Source organism: Triplophysa rosa, linkage group LG5 (assembly GCF_024868665.1).
Source record: "Triplophysa rosa linkage group LG5, Trosa_1v2, whole genome shotgun sequence".
Lineage (NCBI taxonomy): Eukaryota > Metazoa > Chordata > Actinopteri > Cypriniformes > Nemacheilidae > Triplophysa > Triplophysa rosa.
The window spans coordinates 8,141,017-8,160,731 of NC_079894.1; the positions used below are offsets into that span (position 1 = coordinate 8,141,017).

The window sequence follows — 19,715 nt, forward strand, 5'->3', positions numbered from 1 at the left end:
GTTGCTGTGGAAAAGCTCATTTTGTCTGATTCGTAGTTTAATCTCAAAGCGACAGATATTTCTTGCCATTATGTCGGAGGTACGCCTGTCAGTTATATTTCAGGTACACTTGGTGTGCAGCACCTGTTCTCAAAGGAGTTTTTGATGTGACATCTTTGCCTAGCCTTTCAAAATTTTGATTGTCTGAACCGGCATAGTTGGGATCGTGTTGCTAGGCTGCTGTCTGCAGAGCCCGCCCTCCACTCATTACACAGCAATCTTCATTTTTTGTGGGCTGCGAGCCCGTCTGTTGTTTTGTCTGCAGCGAAGCATCTTCGAGCAGATTTCCCCAGGATTCCCCAGCGCAATATGCGCTGGCAAATTGATTTTTACGATGTTTACCTTTCCCCATCTTAATAATCAATCCGTAAATTAGCCATTGTCTGACTTGAAGTCCCTCAGAGGTGTTCTGGAAATGAGCTGGTTAATTACCTTATCATACCTCTGGCGATGAGCCACGAATTAGGAAAAGGAGAGCTTTACATAGTTTCAAAGCATCTTAATAACTTATTCTACTTCCCAGTGAGCTTTTGGATCATAAATGTTAGTCAAAGTTATGTTCTTTTAAACGTTTTTATTTTTTTACTCTCTATGTCTGTAAAATGTGCAGAGTTTACTTTAAAAAGGCCATTTGTAGGTTGATTCTGTTACTGATGCATATTTTGAAAGTGTACATTTTTTTGCTCTGTACCTTTTAGCATTCCAACATCTAATAAAGGCACTTTAGAGGGCGGGACTATATGTTTGTCCAACAAATGCAAGACAGGGGGAATGTTTACAATAGAGGGTATGCACATGATGTCACCGCACACATAGCGTCACGTGAGGTCAAGCGAGTGGCTGAAAGACTGAATGCAGCAGTGTTTACCGTTATCTGTACTCTATTTAGAAAGGGAAAAAGTTGTTGTGCGATTGATTGTACAAACAGATTGAACACGAAATCTGAGATTTCTTTTTAAAGACTGCCGATCAGATAGAAAAAATGTGAACGAATCGCTGCAATTTGCTAAAAAACAAATGGATACTAAAACGTGGATGTTTGCAAGCCATTTCATATCAGACTCAGCTCAGGTAAGTTGTTTTTGTTGGTCCATACCATAATACCGTTACCTACTTACTTTCTACACCTTATATGTTGCTTAAATGTAAATGTACTTCTTTCAACATTCTAAGCAGATGTATGTCATTCAAACTTAAAGATTAACGTATTGTCAACACCGTAAACATTTAGATGATGTAAATCATGTAAGATTCGGTTTGTTAAACCCCACATGTTTTGCTCGAGTAGAAAATGTTTACTTAAGGCTTGCTTTGTGTATTTCCCCCGGGGTTGAAATCAGGTACAAAATAAATATCAGGAAACGCAATTCCGCGCAATATTTCAGTGTACAAGGATACCTGGTTCATATCACCGTCGAGTCCAACTGCTTTTAATTTCAGCAAATAATTGCGTTTAAATCCCGGTTTCTTTGTTTCTCCTATTGAAAGTGTTTTGCCACTCAAGGGGTGTGTTCCAGCATCTTCACGTGGTGTTAACGTGGAAAAGTGACGTCAATGCATACCCTCTATACCTGTGGTTCTTAAACTGGGGGTAGAGTACTTGGGAATTGTAATCAGTTACTGATTACAAACTACATGGCAAAATTTGTAGTCAGTAACGTAATCCCTTAGATTACACATTTTTTGTAACGTTTTTGATTACATTTAGATTACATTTGTTTACAAGTGTCTGTTTTATCTTTACCTGGTGTATCTATGTATCCACAACACTTTTCTTGTTTAAATTAAATTAAATTATTAAAAAAGTACATACTAGAGAAATAAGGCTAGTTACAGTAAAAATACATAAAAATAATTGTCTATATTGTATATTGTGTTTTTGCTGTTTTGTACATTGCCTATTTCTATATTATTGTATATTATTATTATTTTTATTTTCATCTGTGTCCTGTCCTGTTGCTGTCTTTCTGTTGCACTGTGGAGCTTCTGTCACTATAGCAAATTCATCGTATGTGGAAACATACTTGGCCAATAAAGCTCATTCTATTCTATTCTATTCTAAATAGTTAAAGAATAGAAAAAAGGCCTTACAGTGTAGATATTAAGTGTAGATACCAAATCAATGTAAATGGCTGTAATATTCATGCAGTGATGGGCAAAACCAAAAGTATTCAGACGGCAATCTGACAATCATCTTTTAATCTAAACCATAAACTTTTAAAGGGGTCATATGGCATGAATACATGTTTTTTTGTGTCTTTGGTATGTTGTAAATTGCCCATGCACTTTTAATCTAAACCATGTAAATTGCAAAAATTAAAGTGTCGGAACAAAAGATGCATTCTATCTTAAAGAGAATGCTCACCCAGACCTGCCTGAAACGTCTCATGTAACCACACCATCAAAAATCTACATCAGTTCATGGTATGATTTTACTAAGACCGCCCAAATGTATACGCAAGTAAGGTGGGCGTACCTGTCAGTACAATTGCTTTGGAACCCGAAGTTCCAAATATGGTAAGAGGCGTTACATTTCCGTCACACGCTTGCAGTATTCAACCAATCACTACGCACTGGTTAACTGGCCAATCATAGCACACCTTTCTTTTCAGAGCGATGAGCTTTGTAAAAAAAATCTGCGCGTTTCAGAGAGGCGGGGCAAAGAGGAGATACAAACATGCATGGTATGTGGAAAATACCGCGTTTTTGAACTTTAAATCGTGTTTACACATTGCATTACATCTAAAACAAACGATAATGTTCATTTCAGCTGTGTCATATCACCCCTTTTATTTAGATTAATAAATACCTGCATATTTTATAGCCACATTAATAACTGTTTGCTAATAGCAAATGTAAATGTTCACAACAGAAAGACTGGATTACAAATGAAAGGTACACACAGTCGCAAAAACAACAAAATTAAATTGTGAAAGATTAAAATTATCACGCGCCTGTGCTTGTGATTATTTTATACAACATCCAATTTAGGCAATGGAGAATATACTGTATAATCACATGTATTACCTTTGTGAAGAAAAATTGGACAATTCAGCAGCATCAATCTATTTGGATTTATGACTAATGCAGTTTCGCAATGAATGTTGTGATTTACACTTATCGTGCAAATCCTAGCATTATTGTTGCTAGATTGTGAAGATTAACACTGTTCTTGAACAATGCATAGCGAACATAAATGCTTGTAAAGAAAACCATGTTAGACTCGCTATCATGGGTTGGTTGGTTGTTTTAACAGTTAAAGTGGTAGGTTTACCAAAAAAATAAAAAAGTAATGTAATGTAATCTGTATCAATAAAATAGTCATTGTACTCTGATTACAAGTATTTTAAAATGCAACATAATTAAAATTACAAGTACTTGATTATGTAATCCAGATTACAAGTAATCAGTTACTACCCAGCTCGGTACATCATACATTTTATGCAATCAAACATCAGAAAAATAAGACCACCAACCAAAACAATTGATGTTCCAGCATTGTATAACTGAATATGTTTTATATTCAATTACAATTCTAAGTTTAAGATTATAAGTCTTTATTTGCGGCGCCGCAAAGCAATGCACCCTAGGGGGCCTTACCACGAAAAAGTTTGAGAACCACTGCTCTATACAATCATTTTTGACACAACAAAAAAATTACACACAAACAAAACATGAGGTTGGTGTTAATACTTGATTTACAAACGAAATATAGAAACCAGTCGGTCCTATAAAGGTTAATATAGGGCTAGACATTCATTTTTGTTCACAACCCATTTTAGCTGGCAACCTAATTCTGTCATTGATAATTACAATAGAAGTGACAGCAGACAAAGTGTTGTAAAACTTTGTCTGCTGTGTGTTCCAAAGTGGTGTGGAAAGATAAACCATTGATAGGTGAAGAGTGGTTTGTTACCACCAAGAGAGGGATTATCGCTGTGCTTTACATATGAGAGTGCACAGATTCTCAAATATGAGCCTCCGCTGGTCTCTCCACATGCTTGTAAGGTAGAAGAGTTTCTACTGAACACGTCTGCATTCCTTGCGAACTTCGGCTTCCTCACAGCTCTTCCCTTGCTGCTTAGCCATGTAAGCATATCTCTATGCTGTGGTATCTCCTCTTTCTGTTACTGAGACAGCATTTGACTCACTTAACAGTTGTGGAGTGTTATACAGAACCAAGCTGTGTTCAGCTCAGTGTAGGGGCCTGCAGGTGGGGGATCAGATGGAGAGAAGCCCTAGGCATCTTGTGGCCTGACTACATCCACTGGCCTGGAAAAGTCACACGTGCCCAGAAAAAATGACGCCAGATTACCAGCAGCTTCAGTGGTGTAGTGAGAAAAACACGTGACTAGTAGTTTTGTCCGCATTTTGCTGAACTCACGCTTCTTCATTTACACATCACATATCAGACCATACAGGCATTTATTTCATCAAAATGAAAAAAAGGCTAACCGGTGTTTTAATAATAAAGTGTATGGTAAGGTTAGGGGTAGGGAGGTCTTTGTTGTCCTGATTAGCTGGCATCCATTTCAGCATTTTAATTAATTTGATCATTTGCAGTCTATTATTATTGTTTATACCAGGTTGAATGTTTCAATCTGATTGGTTGACAAACGTTCTTTGGGTATGCATTAACTTTCAGTTAAACGCACACCTATGAAGGTGTTCCAGGACTGCTGACCGCATTACAGTTCCATATCACTTCGCCATGTTTAAACAACAGAACAGGTTATAGCAGTTCTCAACCCTGGCCCGCGAGATCCATTTTCATGCCGAGTTTGATAAAACACTCCTGTACAAGCTAATCAGCGGCTTCAGTAACAGACGCGTTCAATTTAATACGGGGCTGCGCAAATTGCTTGGCGTATCGCATTAAAGTACCGCGAGAGGTATTCAGACGCATATGGAGCAGTCGGCACTTGAATCGCTCTCGCGGAACTTTAATGACATACTGTACACCGAAAGATTAGCGCAGCAGCATCGCATTAAGTTGAATGCATCTGTTCCTAAAGACGCTGATTCGCTTGTTCAGGTGTGTTTCATCAGAGCTGGGGCTAAAAAAATGGATCTCGCGGGGCCAGAGTTGAGAACCACTGGGTTATAGTGTAGCCTACAGGACACCACCTCACACAGCACCCTGCTCTTGATCTGACGTTTATAATGTCAAACTTTACTGTTAATGGAAACGTGTGCAGTTTCGTTTCAATAAACAAAGCATTTCAAAAACAAGAAATACATATACTGAAATCGAATAAATAAAATAACTAAATTGAAAAACAAAATGCATTAATAAACACTGATAGCCTAGTTCGTTTTCCTCTTCAAGCTGCTTATAACTGATAACATACAGTATATATTTTGATAGACCTACTCTTTCAAAAGTTTGCGTGATTTTTTTTACTGCTGAAGATAGAAACAATATACGAGAAACAAATAATTTATTATCACTGGCTTTTCTGTCACATTACCGCAAACACGCAGGTGTGCGCGCGCGACCTCTCACACGCACACCACGTGGCTCAAGCTTCCGAGTCCGTTCGCTCTAACGGAAATGAGATGCGCAAGAAAGTAGTCCTTACCATCAACAGCATTTTAAAGACGACATTACAAACATTGAAATTAAACATTTGAACAATGTCCTGTGGTGTGGTAACCATGGTATAAGCGGAATATTTGACTCCGGTCCGTTCAATTATTCGAAAGTTAATGCACACCCCGAGGTGGTAATGCGGCCACGACGCGAAGCGCAACAATACTTTGTTTACCTTGCAGTGTCGAAACGGAATGGAGTTTAATTTATACCGACTCTGAATGAGCCAGGTGGAATGGATTTGATGAAGCAGACGCGTGGAAGTGAAGGCTAAAACGCGAAATGGATTTTAATTTATCAAGCATTCCTCAAGTGGAACGGATTTGACTGACCGCTGAGTCTGCGCTAAATGAGAGTCGCTAAAAGTGGGTGGGTCGAATGTCATTGGTCTTAAAAAGTGAGTATGTCCTGTTTATAAATGTTTATTAACAGCTGCTCTCATGCCAAATTCATTCATGTTTTGATGATCTTTTTATTATGGTGTGAGAAATCGGTGTAATAAAAATGGGAGCACTACAGAGAAAGCAAACAAAGATCTCTCATCGAATCATGTCATCCAGTCAGTGTTTCAACTGTAGGAAGCAGCAGTTAGTTTGCCAGAAAAATAAACTCTGGAGAATATAGGCCTATGTGACCATGTCTGTAAAAACCCAGCTAAAGTCACTTGTAATTCACTATTTTCAACATAAAATCATCCTACATAATGTAAAGAACATTCTGTTAAAATATAATATTGATATATTTAATATTGACTGAGTAAGGCCATGTCACAGATTAAAATCATAGCAATGCTTGAAATCAAACTTGTTAACCTGATTTTTCCTGACAGGGTCACATACTGCTAAAAACAACATTTTACACTTTTTATTTATTATTTTAAAGCATGTTTAGATAAATACTTAAGTTCTGTCATGTATGAAAATATAGAAACCGTGGCATATTTGTTTGAAAATTGTTTGCTAGCACCTTTGCTAGCACCTGGTCTTTTTTTGTTGTTCCTTGCCACAGCTGCTTTAGTTTGCTTACTGAGTGATATCTTTGCATAATATTTTTGCATATTTGTTTTCATTTTTACAAATATTTTTGCATGATTTTCCTGTACTAAAATGTTTTATTTTCTGCAACTATGCACAGTGGGTAATGCTACAGAAATAAAACGATGTAGTAAAATAGTCATAGTCGACACCTGAGGGGGCTGGTTCTGAGGTTCACAGTGCAGTTTGCTCAGCAGAGCACTGGCTGAACGCTCTCTCTGGCACATAAACCAGCATCATTTTGATGGAAAAGAAATAACAGATTAGCTAATGCTGGCCTAACTAGTACACTTGGGCCCGTTTTTTTATAGACAAGGCTTAGCCTAAACCAGGACTATGCCTTAGTTAATTTAGGCTATTTAAGTCGCTTTTATTGAAATGCCTTAGAAAAACAATGGGACTGGCATATTTTAAGATATGTCCCAGCAAGTTATTTTCAGTTAAGACAGCTCAAAATTCATTTTAGTCTGGGACTAGTCTTAAGCCTTGTCTGTGAAACTTGAGGTCTTGAGCACTACAGCCACACAGAAAAAAGTCTGTAACGCTGTGAGAAGTCCTGCTAGATAACATTAAAGAGAATAAAGAAGAAGAGAATTTCTCAGTATGTTTGTAAGATCTTTGAAGGTCCTTGATGACATGAAGAAGCTCTTCCTTGCAATTTGACATGTTGTTGAGTGTTGTCTCTCCTCAAATAACGCAGAGTGTGGAATGCAAAACCTGCCGCGATGATCCTCAAGAAGGCATCGTATCACTCCAAAGAGCAGCCCTCATGTTTATACCCCAACACTTTCATCTCGCTCTGCATGCATCATATCACCGTCAGGAGGAGGGCTGACACTGCGAGCGCTGATATGGCTGCTCCCCCCTCGCAATCTCTCTCCATCTCTTTCGTGAGTGCATCATAAAAGTGGGGGTTTTGCTGGAGTAAATTAACAAGAGCCCTTGATATGCAGATCAGTGCCTATTAATCAAAGAAATGAGATTAGGATTTCAAATGGGGATGAAGAAAGCCTCCATTATCTTGCTGGAGTGTCATGTTTAATAACGTGGAACGACGGTGTAATTCACAGCCACGGCAGGCCCGGGAGGAGAGACCATCCCTCGGCAGCCCCCTGCTCAGCGTCAGGTGACCCAGCTAGCTCGCGCTGGGGTGAGGGGAGCCACTCGATGTAGAAAGAGAGTGTTGGATAATCAAAAGAGCACGCTCCTGCGGGAAAGTGGAGGCCCCTGCGTTCGGCTTTGATGTTAGTGTCTTGCCGTGCTCGGTGGGGCTGGGCCTACGCATAACATAAATAATGGCTGGCTAAATGTAGAATCTGCTCACTCATGCATCTGTCGAACAGACAGCTTGGTCGGCATGCAGACGCTTTTGCTCGCCGTGGCAAGCCCCGAGGTCGAAACGCACGTACGCACATCCGCACACAAATAAAGTCCTACATATGCAGATGTTTGTGCAAATGTATACAAAGCAACCTTTGCTTGCAAAGCCTTCATATAAGGAAAAAAAGAAGGCAGAGGTTTAGATTCAGTAGTCCATGGGGGATGCAGGAAGTCTCTGCCACATTAGTATCGCCATTCGCTCTTAAACACGCCTTTAACACAGAGTTGTCTCACTGCCCTGAACACAATTGATTTTGACAATCTTTCCGCCATTGGGAAAAACACATAACTCACCGATGACTGCAGGCATGCATTGCTCAGCTCCTTGGGAGCCACAGAAATTATACCAGCATTAATGTTTAATATTGCCAGGGACTCAGGAGATGCACATGTGTGCAAAGTCCTTTGTCTTTGTGTCAGGCGAAATGTGCTTCGATGCAGAGCGAAAATCATTTCAAATAAAGCACACACAGAGAGCAAGGGAGAGAAAAGAGAGTGTGTGTGTGCTTTCCTTTGGTCACTTCATGGTGAATAATGCAGAAAGAGAGCAAAAGACGACGATTGGGCCATGCAGGCCTCATGAAGGCTTGGCCCACTGAGAGCTGACCTGCACAATTTCCTGTTGAAAACAACATTTTGCAGTTCTAAAGGAATGTTGTTCTTACCGCATATAATCATAGGAGGAGGGATTATTGCGTGTCTGTTTGTGGCAAGTGGTCATTAAGGTGAGCAAAGCTGCCACTGCATGGATAGCCGACAAAAATCCTTAGACTGAACACTGCAGTGCAACATTTAACTAGAATTGTAGTTCTGATTATTAAATAAAATATCTGTATAGCAGATACTCTGCAAAAATTGAGAAACAAATTTTTTCTCAGCTTAGATATTGGAGTTTTGGTTTCTTGCCACTGCTGACTTTAGGTTTATGGTTTTATACTTTGATAAGCTTCATTCAGTTTCATTCTCACAGACACTTCACATTTTTTCTTAGTAAAACTAATTTAATAGTATTATTGCAGATTCTTCATGTATATTATAATCTAACATCACATCTTGATACATTGTGCTCCCATAAGGAAAAAAGTTAGATTCAAGCATTTGGATGAAATGACAGGTATTTTGATGCACCATTATTTGAATGTTTTAAATATGATGTCATCAGGTCAGTCATCTTGAAATGCAAAGACCACCATTCCATGTACAGTGTTTTACATTTCATGTTTTCCTTTTTCTTTTTTACTTATCCAGTTTTTCCCTCATGTCTCTACTGCCTGCGCGCTAATATGCATTTACTGTAAAGTTGCTTTGCAACAACGCAAACGTTTGCAAAGCGCTATAGACATACATTTGAATTGAATTTGAATTGAAAAACTCTAAAAAGAGAATGTCCCACCCCATCCAGCCTGCAACCGAATGTAACAAGTCAGTTTTCATGACATAACTAAAGCCTATTGGCTTGAGCCCTCTCTATATCCTTTCCTAAATTCTTGTTCCAATAAAAACAAAAATGAGCACAATTTCAAGATGGCAGATCAGGTGAGAAGACGCTTCATTATACACGTATATTTCCTGCTGCAAAGTATTGATACAAAATAATATTTTACCCAGCGTATGTAAATTAATAGCCTTTAGAAATGTTCTCTGCATTCTAAATCTCATTCATGCTCAACTTTCATATTATACAAGTTAATAGAACCTTTCATCTCTAAAATAAACTCAAAATGGTGTTTAATGTTATGTTATTCAAAGCTCTGCTCTAAAGAAATCATTTAAAGGAACCCAAAAATGAAAATTCTGTCTTCATTTCCTCACCCTTAAGTTGTACCAGACCTGTATAAATTACTTCGTTCTGTTGAACACAAAGAAAGATATTTGCAATTTTTAGTTCTGGGACATCATTCACTACCATATTGGAAAAATCTAAATGGTATAGTCAAAGGTGCCCCAGAATTGTTTGCTTTTCTAAATTTTTCAAAATATAACAACAACAAAACACAAAAATGTTTTCTACTATAGTGAATGATGTCCCAGAACTAAAAACTGCAAATATCTTTCTTTGTGTTCAACAGAATAAATTTATACAGATTTGGAACAACTTGAGGGTGAGTACATGATGACAGAATTTTCATTTTTGGGTGAACTGTCCCTTTAACCAACAAGACTTTCAACAGCATGCTTTATGTTTGTATACAAGTCAGAATGTCACCTCTTTACTGTTTTTATAAAACCTTCACTCCAGTCCTTAGCAGATCTTCCTGCTGTCCAAAACGAAACGCAATAACACATTAGCCGTCAACCTTCTTGACACCGCATCCTCCAGGCCGCTCTGATCATGTAAGTGGCTGTGGGAGAGTTTCTCGGGGGGCTCAGAGGGGAAGCTAAGACAGGCAATGACTGAGATTTGCTAACCTTTTTGTTAATCCTCTTTGTGTGAAAACCATGGCTCTCCTAAAGCATCATCATCAGCAGTTCATTTGCTGGTACTCGGGGCATGTGTGATTACTGACAGGCAGCGGTGAGGAGGTCTCAGCCCCTCTCTGAGTGATTACTAATTACAGTTCAGACTGAGAGGGCGGCGGCTTGTGGAGGAAAAAAACTTGAGCCCGAGCACAATAACACACTTAAGTTCACTGCAGAAGGAAAACACTGCACAGTGCAAAAATGTTTTCTTATCTTGCTTTCCAGTAACATTGTCTAAAGGTCTTTAAAACAAGCTAAATTTACTCAAGAAGCAGAAGTGTATGTTAAGAGGTTTTCAGAGAATAAATCTTAAAAATATCATTTACAAATTGTTTTAAAGATACATTTTAAGATTAAAAACTCATGTGAGGTTTATGTTCATAACACAGCCGCCAATTTGAAAATAGTCTAAGAAAGGTAAACCTACTTCAGCATATATTCTCTAAAGTCGACTTAATTTTACTTATTTAGCTTAAAGACACACCAAAGTTCCATAAAATCTGCAGCTTTGTTTGATGCATTGACATAATTTACCCTGAAATTAGGGCATGACATACTGAGTGGCTCCTGTTTTCTAAAATAGCCAATGTTAGATTATCCAGATTCTAGAGAGCTTTTGATTGGTCAGAAAAATTCGAAGTGCAGAATGATGTCATAAAAATCATCCATTTAGGTGGAAGTGAGAGACTGTGAGTTTTGAAAGCTTATATCTTCTAAATGTGAATTTGGTAAAGTTTTTGATCTCACAGTTTATCTATATCCCTAATGCTAACATATTCATAAAACACACAAAAAAAGATTTTAACAAGCAAATTTCTTGTTCTAAGAATTTTTAGCTCATTTGTTTTTTCAAGAAAATAAGACAAATATAATAAAAATTTTAACTATTATTTATTACTAGAACTTCTACAGATATGACTGAAAGGTAACATGGACATGAAAGCCCATGTCAGATAAGGAATACTGCTGACACGCTTTGCAAAGAAACCCAACAACTTTGTGACCATCAAATACAAAACTAAAGAGAAAACCGAGCAAGGGGAGGTGGATAGATTCCTCATCTTCTTTTCCTCTTTACAAGCATTGTAATTTCTGTCAGTCTGCATGAGAGGTATTCACATCCTGCTCTTTATGCACTTTTAACAAAGAGAGGCAGAAGAAAGAACGACTGCGACTTAAAGTGACAGCAACATTAAACTATTGCCTTCATCTGGCATCTCACAGAGAAAGTGACATTAAGAGGGGCTCTAAAAGCTGTCTGTTCACTGTAATGGACTATGGAGGGGCCATTTTATATTGTGTTGATGGCATTACAGGTAGCATACATTTTAACAGAGGAAGCGTTATCTGGGCACATTCTGTCAGATGACAGAATTTAGTCTACTGCTGCTTCCAGTAGAATAAAAAATGAAACTTCTCACTTGGTCTTTAGGAACGAATGCATAGCCTGCTCTGTGTATTTATGACATGCAGTATTTTACAAAAAAAACTATTTTGAAAGGCTAAGAATATTACAAATATTCAAACTGCATTACATTTAAGAAGTAATTTGGGAGAGCACTTCCAATTTTAAGTGCCTATAATGTCACCTAATTTTATGCAGGAGTCTAAAATACTCCAGTCTGAAATAGCCTGCAATTCCATGCCATTACCTTCCCCAGCAATGAAAGCACATTCCCACTGTTTTGACACATGTCACTCAGGTGACAAGAGCGCTTGCACTGTATTTTTGGAGTACACTTGCTATTCAGTTCAGCACAGAGCAGGCTGGACCCATTTTTCAAATGAAGTCTTGAAGTGCCAATTTTGTGCAATAATCAGGTTGTAACATGCATATGACTATACAAAATTCTTTAAAAGCATTCTTCAAGCTTGAATCCCTGTTATATTTAACCTGCCTATTTATCTTATTTTTAAAATAGTAACACTTTACAATACGGTTGTATTTGCTAACATGAACTAGCAATGAACAATACTTCTACGACATTTATTCATCTTAGTTCATGCTGATTGCAATGTTTACCAACACATTTAAAGTTAAGGGTTGTATCTGTTACAATTAGTTCATGCACAATGAACAAACATAAAGCAATTGGCATTGACATTAGCAAAGCTCACAAAATGCAGAAAAGCAATATTGCTCATTGCTAGTGCACATTCGCTAATGCATTTTCTAACGTTAAAAAATACGTTACCTAAACAATGTTGGTTTGTTAGAGCTAACGTCGTTCAAAAAGAGGCCAGCTGTACAAGAGGCAGAGCCCTAACTAAGACCCTCCCCCCAGCTATGCTCTGATTGGTTGACCTGGTCCAGCGAGTGGTAAAACAAATGAAGTGTCACTGTGGGAGATTAGATAAATAAGTCAGAGGGGAGCAGAAGGTGGACTCGGGTTTATTTCAATTTGGCCAGATCACTAGAGCATTGCAGGGTCTCAATCCCTAATGACCAATGGGGGAGGGGATCGTATGAACAATCGTCTGTTTGGAGGAGGGGAGAAGATACAGACAAATGGCTCAGAGATAACAGATTAAAAACAATCCTTCAGACAAGAGTCCTGAGCGCCGCATTCGGTATGAGATCTGGGTAGACAATATTTTTATTCAAACAATCAGGTGTGTACAGTGAGTTTGTACGTTTTGTGTTAGTGGTTATCATGTTCTCTTGGTCTTCTTGGCGAGGTAGCTCTGATAATAAAAGTTGCTAAACAAAGCGATTAGGCTGAAAGCGTAGGCAAGCACTACTGCATTCATTGAGTCGGGGAAGTCACAGTCAGCGATGAGGTTGACCGCAGAATGAATGGTCACAATAAAGAACTGCAGCTGAGGGGACAAACAGAGGCAATGACACAAATACAGTGAGTTATGAAGCAAAGCTAAAGGATGGTCATTTCTTGATTAATGATTGTTTTGATGGGTTTGCAATATAAGCATCATAATATATTACACAAACAGAAAATTATTCTATACACTATACACTTATTATGAAACTTTACATTTTATATAATATGTATTAGTAAAACTTTACAATAAGGTTTCATTTTAATTAACATGAACTAACAATGAACAATACTTCACTGGGTTATACTTGTTTAAATGTACAATACATATTTAAAGTTAACCATTGTATCTGTTACCATAACACATATTCATCTTTCAAGTTCCCCTAATATATTAATTTACTGTAAACTTATTGTAAACGATTGCCTATATATATTAGATCGGCAGTCTATATGCTTTATCGGATCAAAGAAGGTTGGAGAGTGGAGACCCTAATTTACAAATTTACCAGCTGGAGACAAGTGAGGTAGCGTTTCCAACTCAAGTATTTCTGCATTTGGGGTCCCAGTGCAGCCAGACCATAGTACATGTACATCACCACATGAACAAATGAATTAATGAGGCCAATGAGGAAAGCTGAGGAAGAGTATTGGTCAAAACCAACAAATAAAGCTTTTAAACTTGATAAAATACCAAAAATCCATGAAATACTGGGTGTTTCATTTGTCTAACATCAACATTTGATTTTCCGAAGCAGGTCACCGTCTAGTGGTGCCAGGGCGCAACTGCAACTACCATACTCGGAGACAAAAGTGTCTTCATCTCTCTAAATGTTCATGCATATAAAACCTCTAGTGAAAATAATTGTTATTGTTATGTATATTCAGCAAAACCTTTATTTGAGTCTTTTTATTAAACATTTTGAAAACCTATTTTTATTGGGGTCTCTAAAAAATGCTGGGTTCTTTTCAGTCCACGATTGGGTCAAAAAGGGATGAACCCAACCTGTTGGATTAAATGAACTCAGAAAATGTCCATACTGGACCCATGGGTGGAAACAACACAACAAGTGTTAATTTATAACCCAGCGGTCGGGTTTGTCTCCTTTTCACCCATGTGTATTAATATAAACCAGCATTGTTAGACTTGCCACCAAACTAAGATCCTGTTGATTACTTCTGCAAACTGAAAAGATCTGTTTAGTAGAACTACTTACACTGCCCTCCTGCCACATACTTGACTCCTGCCCACCAGTTGAAAATCATTGTGCCATGATGATACACGTGCAAAAGTGTCAGCTGATTGTTCTTTTTCCTCAGAATGAAGAACATCTGATGATAATAGCATTTACTTATTAATGTTCATAACACCTCATATAACAGGCAAATCGTTTTCAGAGCACTAGATTATTTACTATCGCTGAGTTCAATTACTTTGGAGAAATAAAACCACCAGCACACTCTGGCCATCTGTACAGCATCAATATTGCATCTCATTTGTTTGTTCAAATACATCATGTTACTTTATAGCCTTTTAACGTATGTTAGCTGATATCAATGCAAATCATGTATGAAGCAGTTGTGATTACCCGCATTGCCAGTGGGCTTTCTGAGTAGTCAACAGGCTGACAAAACAAACTGTAATTTGCCAACCAAGATGATGCAGTGAACTTTAAAAATGAAAAGGTTAAAGTTTACAAAAATGAATACAAAATTAATCTAACTTGTGTTTGCCATGTCAGTTCTTTTGGCCCATACCTCATAGCACATATAAGCAGAGAGGCACACCATGGAGAAATTGTAAATAATAAGAAGAGCCTTAATGTTGACTGGTCGTCTGTGTGCCATCAGCTTTGGACCAAGCCAGATGATGAAAAGGTAACACAGGAAGATGAAACTGACAGGCAACGGAGAGTAAACCAACAACCATCCATCTGTCCTCTTGTCTGTGAGAATGCATGAAGTCTTTCGTTAGCCTCTTAAACGACTTAACGCCCTGTAATTTGTAAAGCATTGGTGCTGTAACGTTACGTAAATGTGAAAAATGAAACTACTTTCTCGATTACATATTGTTTATATGAATATTATATGAAGAGATCACATTTGTGGAAAAAACACAGGCATGAAACTCTTGAGAAATACCTCCGTTTTGTAAGAACCATTGATACAGTAGCTGTAGTTTTTGCCATGACGGTGGCGATGCGGACACCTGATGCAAAGCGATTAACCAGATAAAACGGGTGTTTCAATATTTATGAGCAAAAGTAAAAAACAAAGTAGGCCTACCAGACAAACATAAATACAAACATATAAAAAAAAAACATTTATGAAAAACTTTGTTTAATCTATGAAATTAAATGTCTGTTAAATGACTTACCATTGCGCTACCTCAGTTTTCTCATTCAAGAATGTTTGAATGGCGCCATCTATCGGAAAACAGACGACAACTCGTTACTCGGGTGTGTTGGTGTGTAACAACGTAACTATGTCAATTATGATCGCAATTCAAGTTGCGAGACACACACACACACAGGAAGAGAGAGAGAGAGAGCGAGAGATTCCTCATGCTCTGATTAGGAATAAGTTAAGCATCACTGGGTCACTAAGTAGTTTACAAATCTTCTCTTAGAGGGATTAAACAAATCTCTAACTAGTTTCAGATGTGTGTCTGTTTTTTAGTCGCTAGCCTATAAATGCAGTAGGCCTACGTACGTGTCATAAGAAATTATCCAGTTTTTGTAAATTGGCCAAAGACAATATTTATTTATTTATTTATAATTATATGTATTACGGCAAAGGTGACTGCAAGATTTTTTGTCAGATTGATTACCTTTTGTATTACCACAGTTTTAATAAAAAATACCATGGTTAAACTATGGTTATTGTGGTGAGTCCATGTTAAATTTGTGCTTACTGTGCTTTTACTATAGGCTACAACCAAAGAATCTATGGATATACCTGTAGTTAAAATATGGCTAATGTTTATATGGTTAATTATATTTGCAATCATTGTTATGTTCCACAGTATGACACAATCTTATTACAGTAGATGCTTTGATGTACTGATGTAAATTTATTTGAGAACACTCTGTCACACTTAACATAAAATTTCAGATATATTAACAAACAAACAGCAGTTTTTGTGGACTGACAATAAGCAAAGCTCTTTGTTTCAGCAACTTTAGGAAACGTGAAAGGAAAACTGATGCACAGTGTTGCTGTCCCCTCTGCTCAACATCCATAAGCAGAGCCCTGTTCCAGGTTTAAAGTGCACACTTCATTAAGAGCAGTGAGGAAAACACTCATCAGAGGCATCAGAAGTCCCACCTAATACAAAATCTGATATAATAGCAGCTTTGTTGTGTTTTTATATCTAGACAAACAAATTATGTAAAAAATGGCAAATCTATTCTAGTTGCACATTCACATAGTCTAACAGTGTGTACAGTGGACATTCATCTGGTTCAAGGCCTTCATATCTCTACAAGTGAGTGTTTGTGTATGTTGCCTGTAGAAATGTCTGTTGTGAAACTCTGTTGCAAGTCATGTACTATATGATCGTATCTGAGAGAATAATGTAGTCCCTATCTCTTTCTATTGTGGTAACTATGTTTTGGATGAGAATGCTGGGTTGTGCTCGTTGATTTGCTGGACACTTCAGTATCACCTACACTGCTGTTACGGTTAGGTTGATGATGATGATGATGATGCTCATGTTGATGATGATAGTGATGATGATGATTCTGTTGAGGACTGGATTCCAATGGCTCAACTTCAGCAGGCTCTGTATTCTCAGCATGTCGACTATTGTCTCCAGTGGGTGCAGTGTCATTGTTTTTCATGCTTTTAATGTCCTCTGATACTGTAGAATTGACACTCGTCTAAAACAGCGTATGAACACTTTGTGATTATTGTGAATATTTAGTCAGTGTGACAGTTAAAAACACAGTGCTGTATATACAGTGGCACCTGAAAGTATTTGGATACTGAAGCCAATCTTATAAAAAACGAATTACATCATTAGAAGCAAAAACGGGGCAAAGTAAATGAAGTCCCGTCATTCAGAGTTTTGCTACAACTGTTATACCATGCATGCCAGTACTATAAGAATAATCATGAAGACGTTAATTGTACAAGTGTGTTTGGTTAGGATTGGAGCTAAACTCCAGGAATGTAGTTAAATAAGCTTGAAGTACGTTTGACTTAAACATGCCCATTTTTATAAATAGTTTTTGTTTAAATAAATGTTTTAATATTTAATTGTGCTACCTTTTCTTTCAAATAAATGCACTTTTGACATATTCATATTTATTGAATGATCTTTTTCAACTTTAGTGTCTAAATACTTTTTGGGGGGGCTCACTGTATTGCATATTGTTACTCACTGAGCAGTTGCATATGTCTGTATGGTATGTGGCCCTGATGGCAGCTTCTACATAAGGGTAGGTAAGATAGCTGTATGGCAGGACAATATGGAAGGTCAAATATCCACATCTGTGGAGAATAGAAATACAGTATAAAACACTGAGCAAAAACATTGAAATCAGTAAACAATACATACAAATTGTGTGTTTTCCTAAAGCTGCATTCTATGGCACCATCTCTATAAAAAAAATCACTTGAATTGCAGGTTATTTTATTTACTTAATTTCACGTGTGTTTACATCAAATAAAAGCAATCAGGCATTTCTTGGGGAATCCAAACCTGAACACTCAAATTATAAATCATTATTATAAGATGACCATTGTGAATCGGGGAAGGTAAAGAGAGAGTTTTAAACACCGACCCTTAAGTAGCTACTTGTTCAATAACTCATTTTGTTCATTTTTAACCAAACAATACAGGTTGCAGCTTAAAACACTTCTACATAAGAATACAGCTGAGTCATGTAACCCCAACTGGTCAAACTGGTCATATTAGTGTGTAGTATGGTTCAAAGTGTGTTTTGTTCATACCTATCATACACAAAGAAATCATCTTTGTCTCCATCCAAGATCTCCCAGACATCATTTTGCAGTGGGCTTTGCTGATATACAGGGATGCCCTGTGCCACCCTCCTCTTGAGCTCCCAGTACATGGCTCTGGACTGAGCGTCCTGCTCATTGACAATCATGAACGCAACGTCTGTCACATTTCCATGAGCTAACTTGTCACGCAGGTCCCCCAACCTTCAAAACAGAGATCAACTTATTTTTAATACTTATTTCAAGTGGAATAAATATTGCACAGGAACTGAAATACTCAACAAATATAGGAACAGACTGAGAGACAGACAAATCCTGCTCTGACCTGGCAGCCTGCGTGAGACAGAAGTGTCAGCTCGCTTTAAGAAGAGCCACGACGACTACATTTCCCACAAGCTCCTTCATTGGAGCCTTGTTAGCAATCTTCCAATGAGGAGCAGGCTTACAGATCCTCAAGCCAGTAGTTTCTTTCTCCACAAACAGTGGTGAAGCCTCCAGCAGAGCCAGAGAAGCAGACAACCATAGAGGCCAGAGAGCCGTCATTATGTCTGCTTAACTTCATCCACTGCAATACCTAAAAAACCCCAGAAACAATCAGCTTCTCATTGAGTAACCTAAAAATGTATATGCTCGGCACATTGTTAGTTCCAGCACATTCATGTTATTCCACATGTTTATGATACAGAAAAACCACACAAACCTCAATCGCTGTTCCTCCTCTTGGGGTTACAAATAAGAACTGAGGGTAAGTTATTTGGTCCACAGTTTTAAGGGCACATTGGACATCCCCTTCCCCCTTAACAAACAAAACAAAACAAACCGAGACCATGTGATTACGCTTGGACATACTACAAAGTTTACAGAAACGTCTTTCATGTGTGCGAGTAATACAAGATAAATGAACTTTTTGGATAACAAATTAAGTGGCATCTTCAGTACTTGGACATTTTATTTGTTCCCACGGTTAAAGAATATTAAACATCAATTGATTGAAAATACTAATGAATCACACACTAACAAGTGAAGCTGTATATACTGGAAACTGTTTTGTCTATATATCTGTCAGGGAAGCTTTCTCTTTAGCGACTCAAAATTTCCTTTGAGAGGAAAAGCTATAAAACTTAAGTATTAGTTGGATTAGTGGTTTTGTTTATTGTGATTTTAAATAGAATCCTGAATATTATTATTTCATTGAAAATTCGGGAAGAGATTTAAAGTGAAGAAAAAATTGTAGTTTATGAGCGACTAATTCTTATCCGGATTTTTTTTTCTCTGGCTTGATTTGTTAGCCGTGTGCTACTGTTTGCTTGAGCTAAATATTTGGTCATCACATCATGCGGAAAACAAGGACGTCTATAACATTCTTGACCTGGTCAAACAATTTAAACATTACTCTTGTCAGTTGCCATCATTTTAGAAAAATAATTCACTAAGTATACACTTAACTATATTTTTAATTTAAGTCAA

The 19,715-nt window shown here is 37.6% G+C and overlaps 1 protein-coding gene across 1 annotated transcript; it reads right to left on the reverse strand.

Annotated features, from left to right (window-relative positions):
• Positions 1–16,433: 16,433 nt before the first annotated feature.
• Positions 16,434–19,556, reverse strand: selenop2 (selenoprotein P2). Its single transcript, XM_057334197.1, has 5 exons — positions 18,949–19,556; positions 18,574–18,822; positions 18,240–18,452; positions 17,669–17,777; positions 16,434–17,164 (listed from the first exon to the last, which is right to left on the reverse strand). The coding sequence occupies exons 2-5, from the start codon at positions 18,789–18,791 to the stop codon at positions 16,868–16,870; spliced, it is 837 nt and encodes a 278-aa protein (XP_057190180.1). The 5' UTR covers positions 18,792–18,822; positions 18,949–19,556; the 3' UTR covers positions 16,434–16,867.
• Between the last annotated feature and the right edge of the window lie 159 nt (positions 19,557–19,715).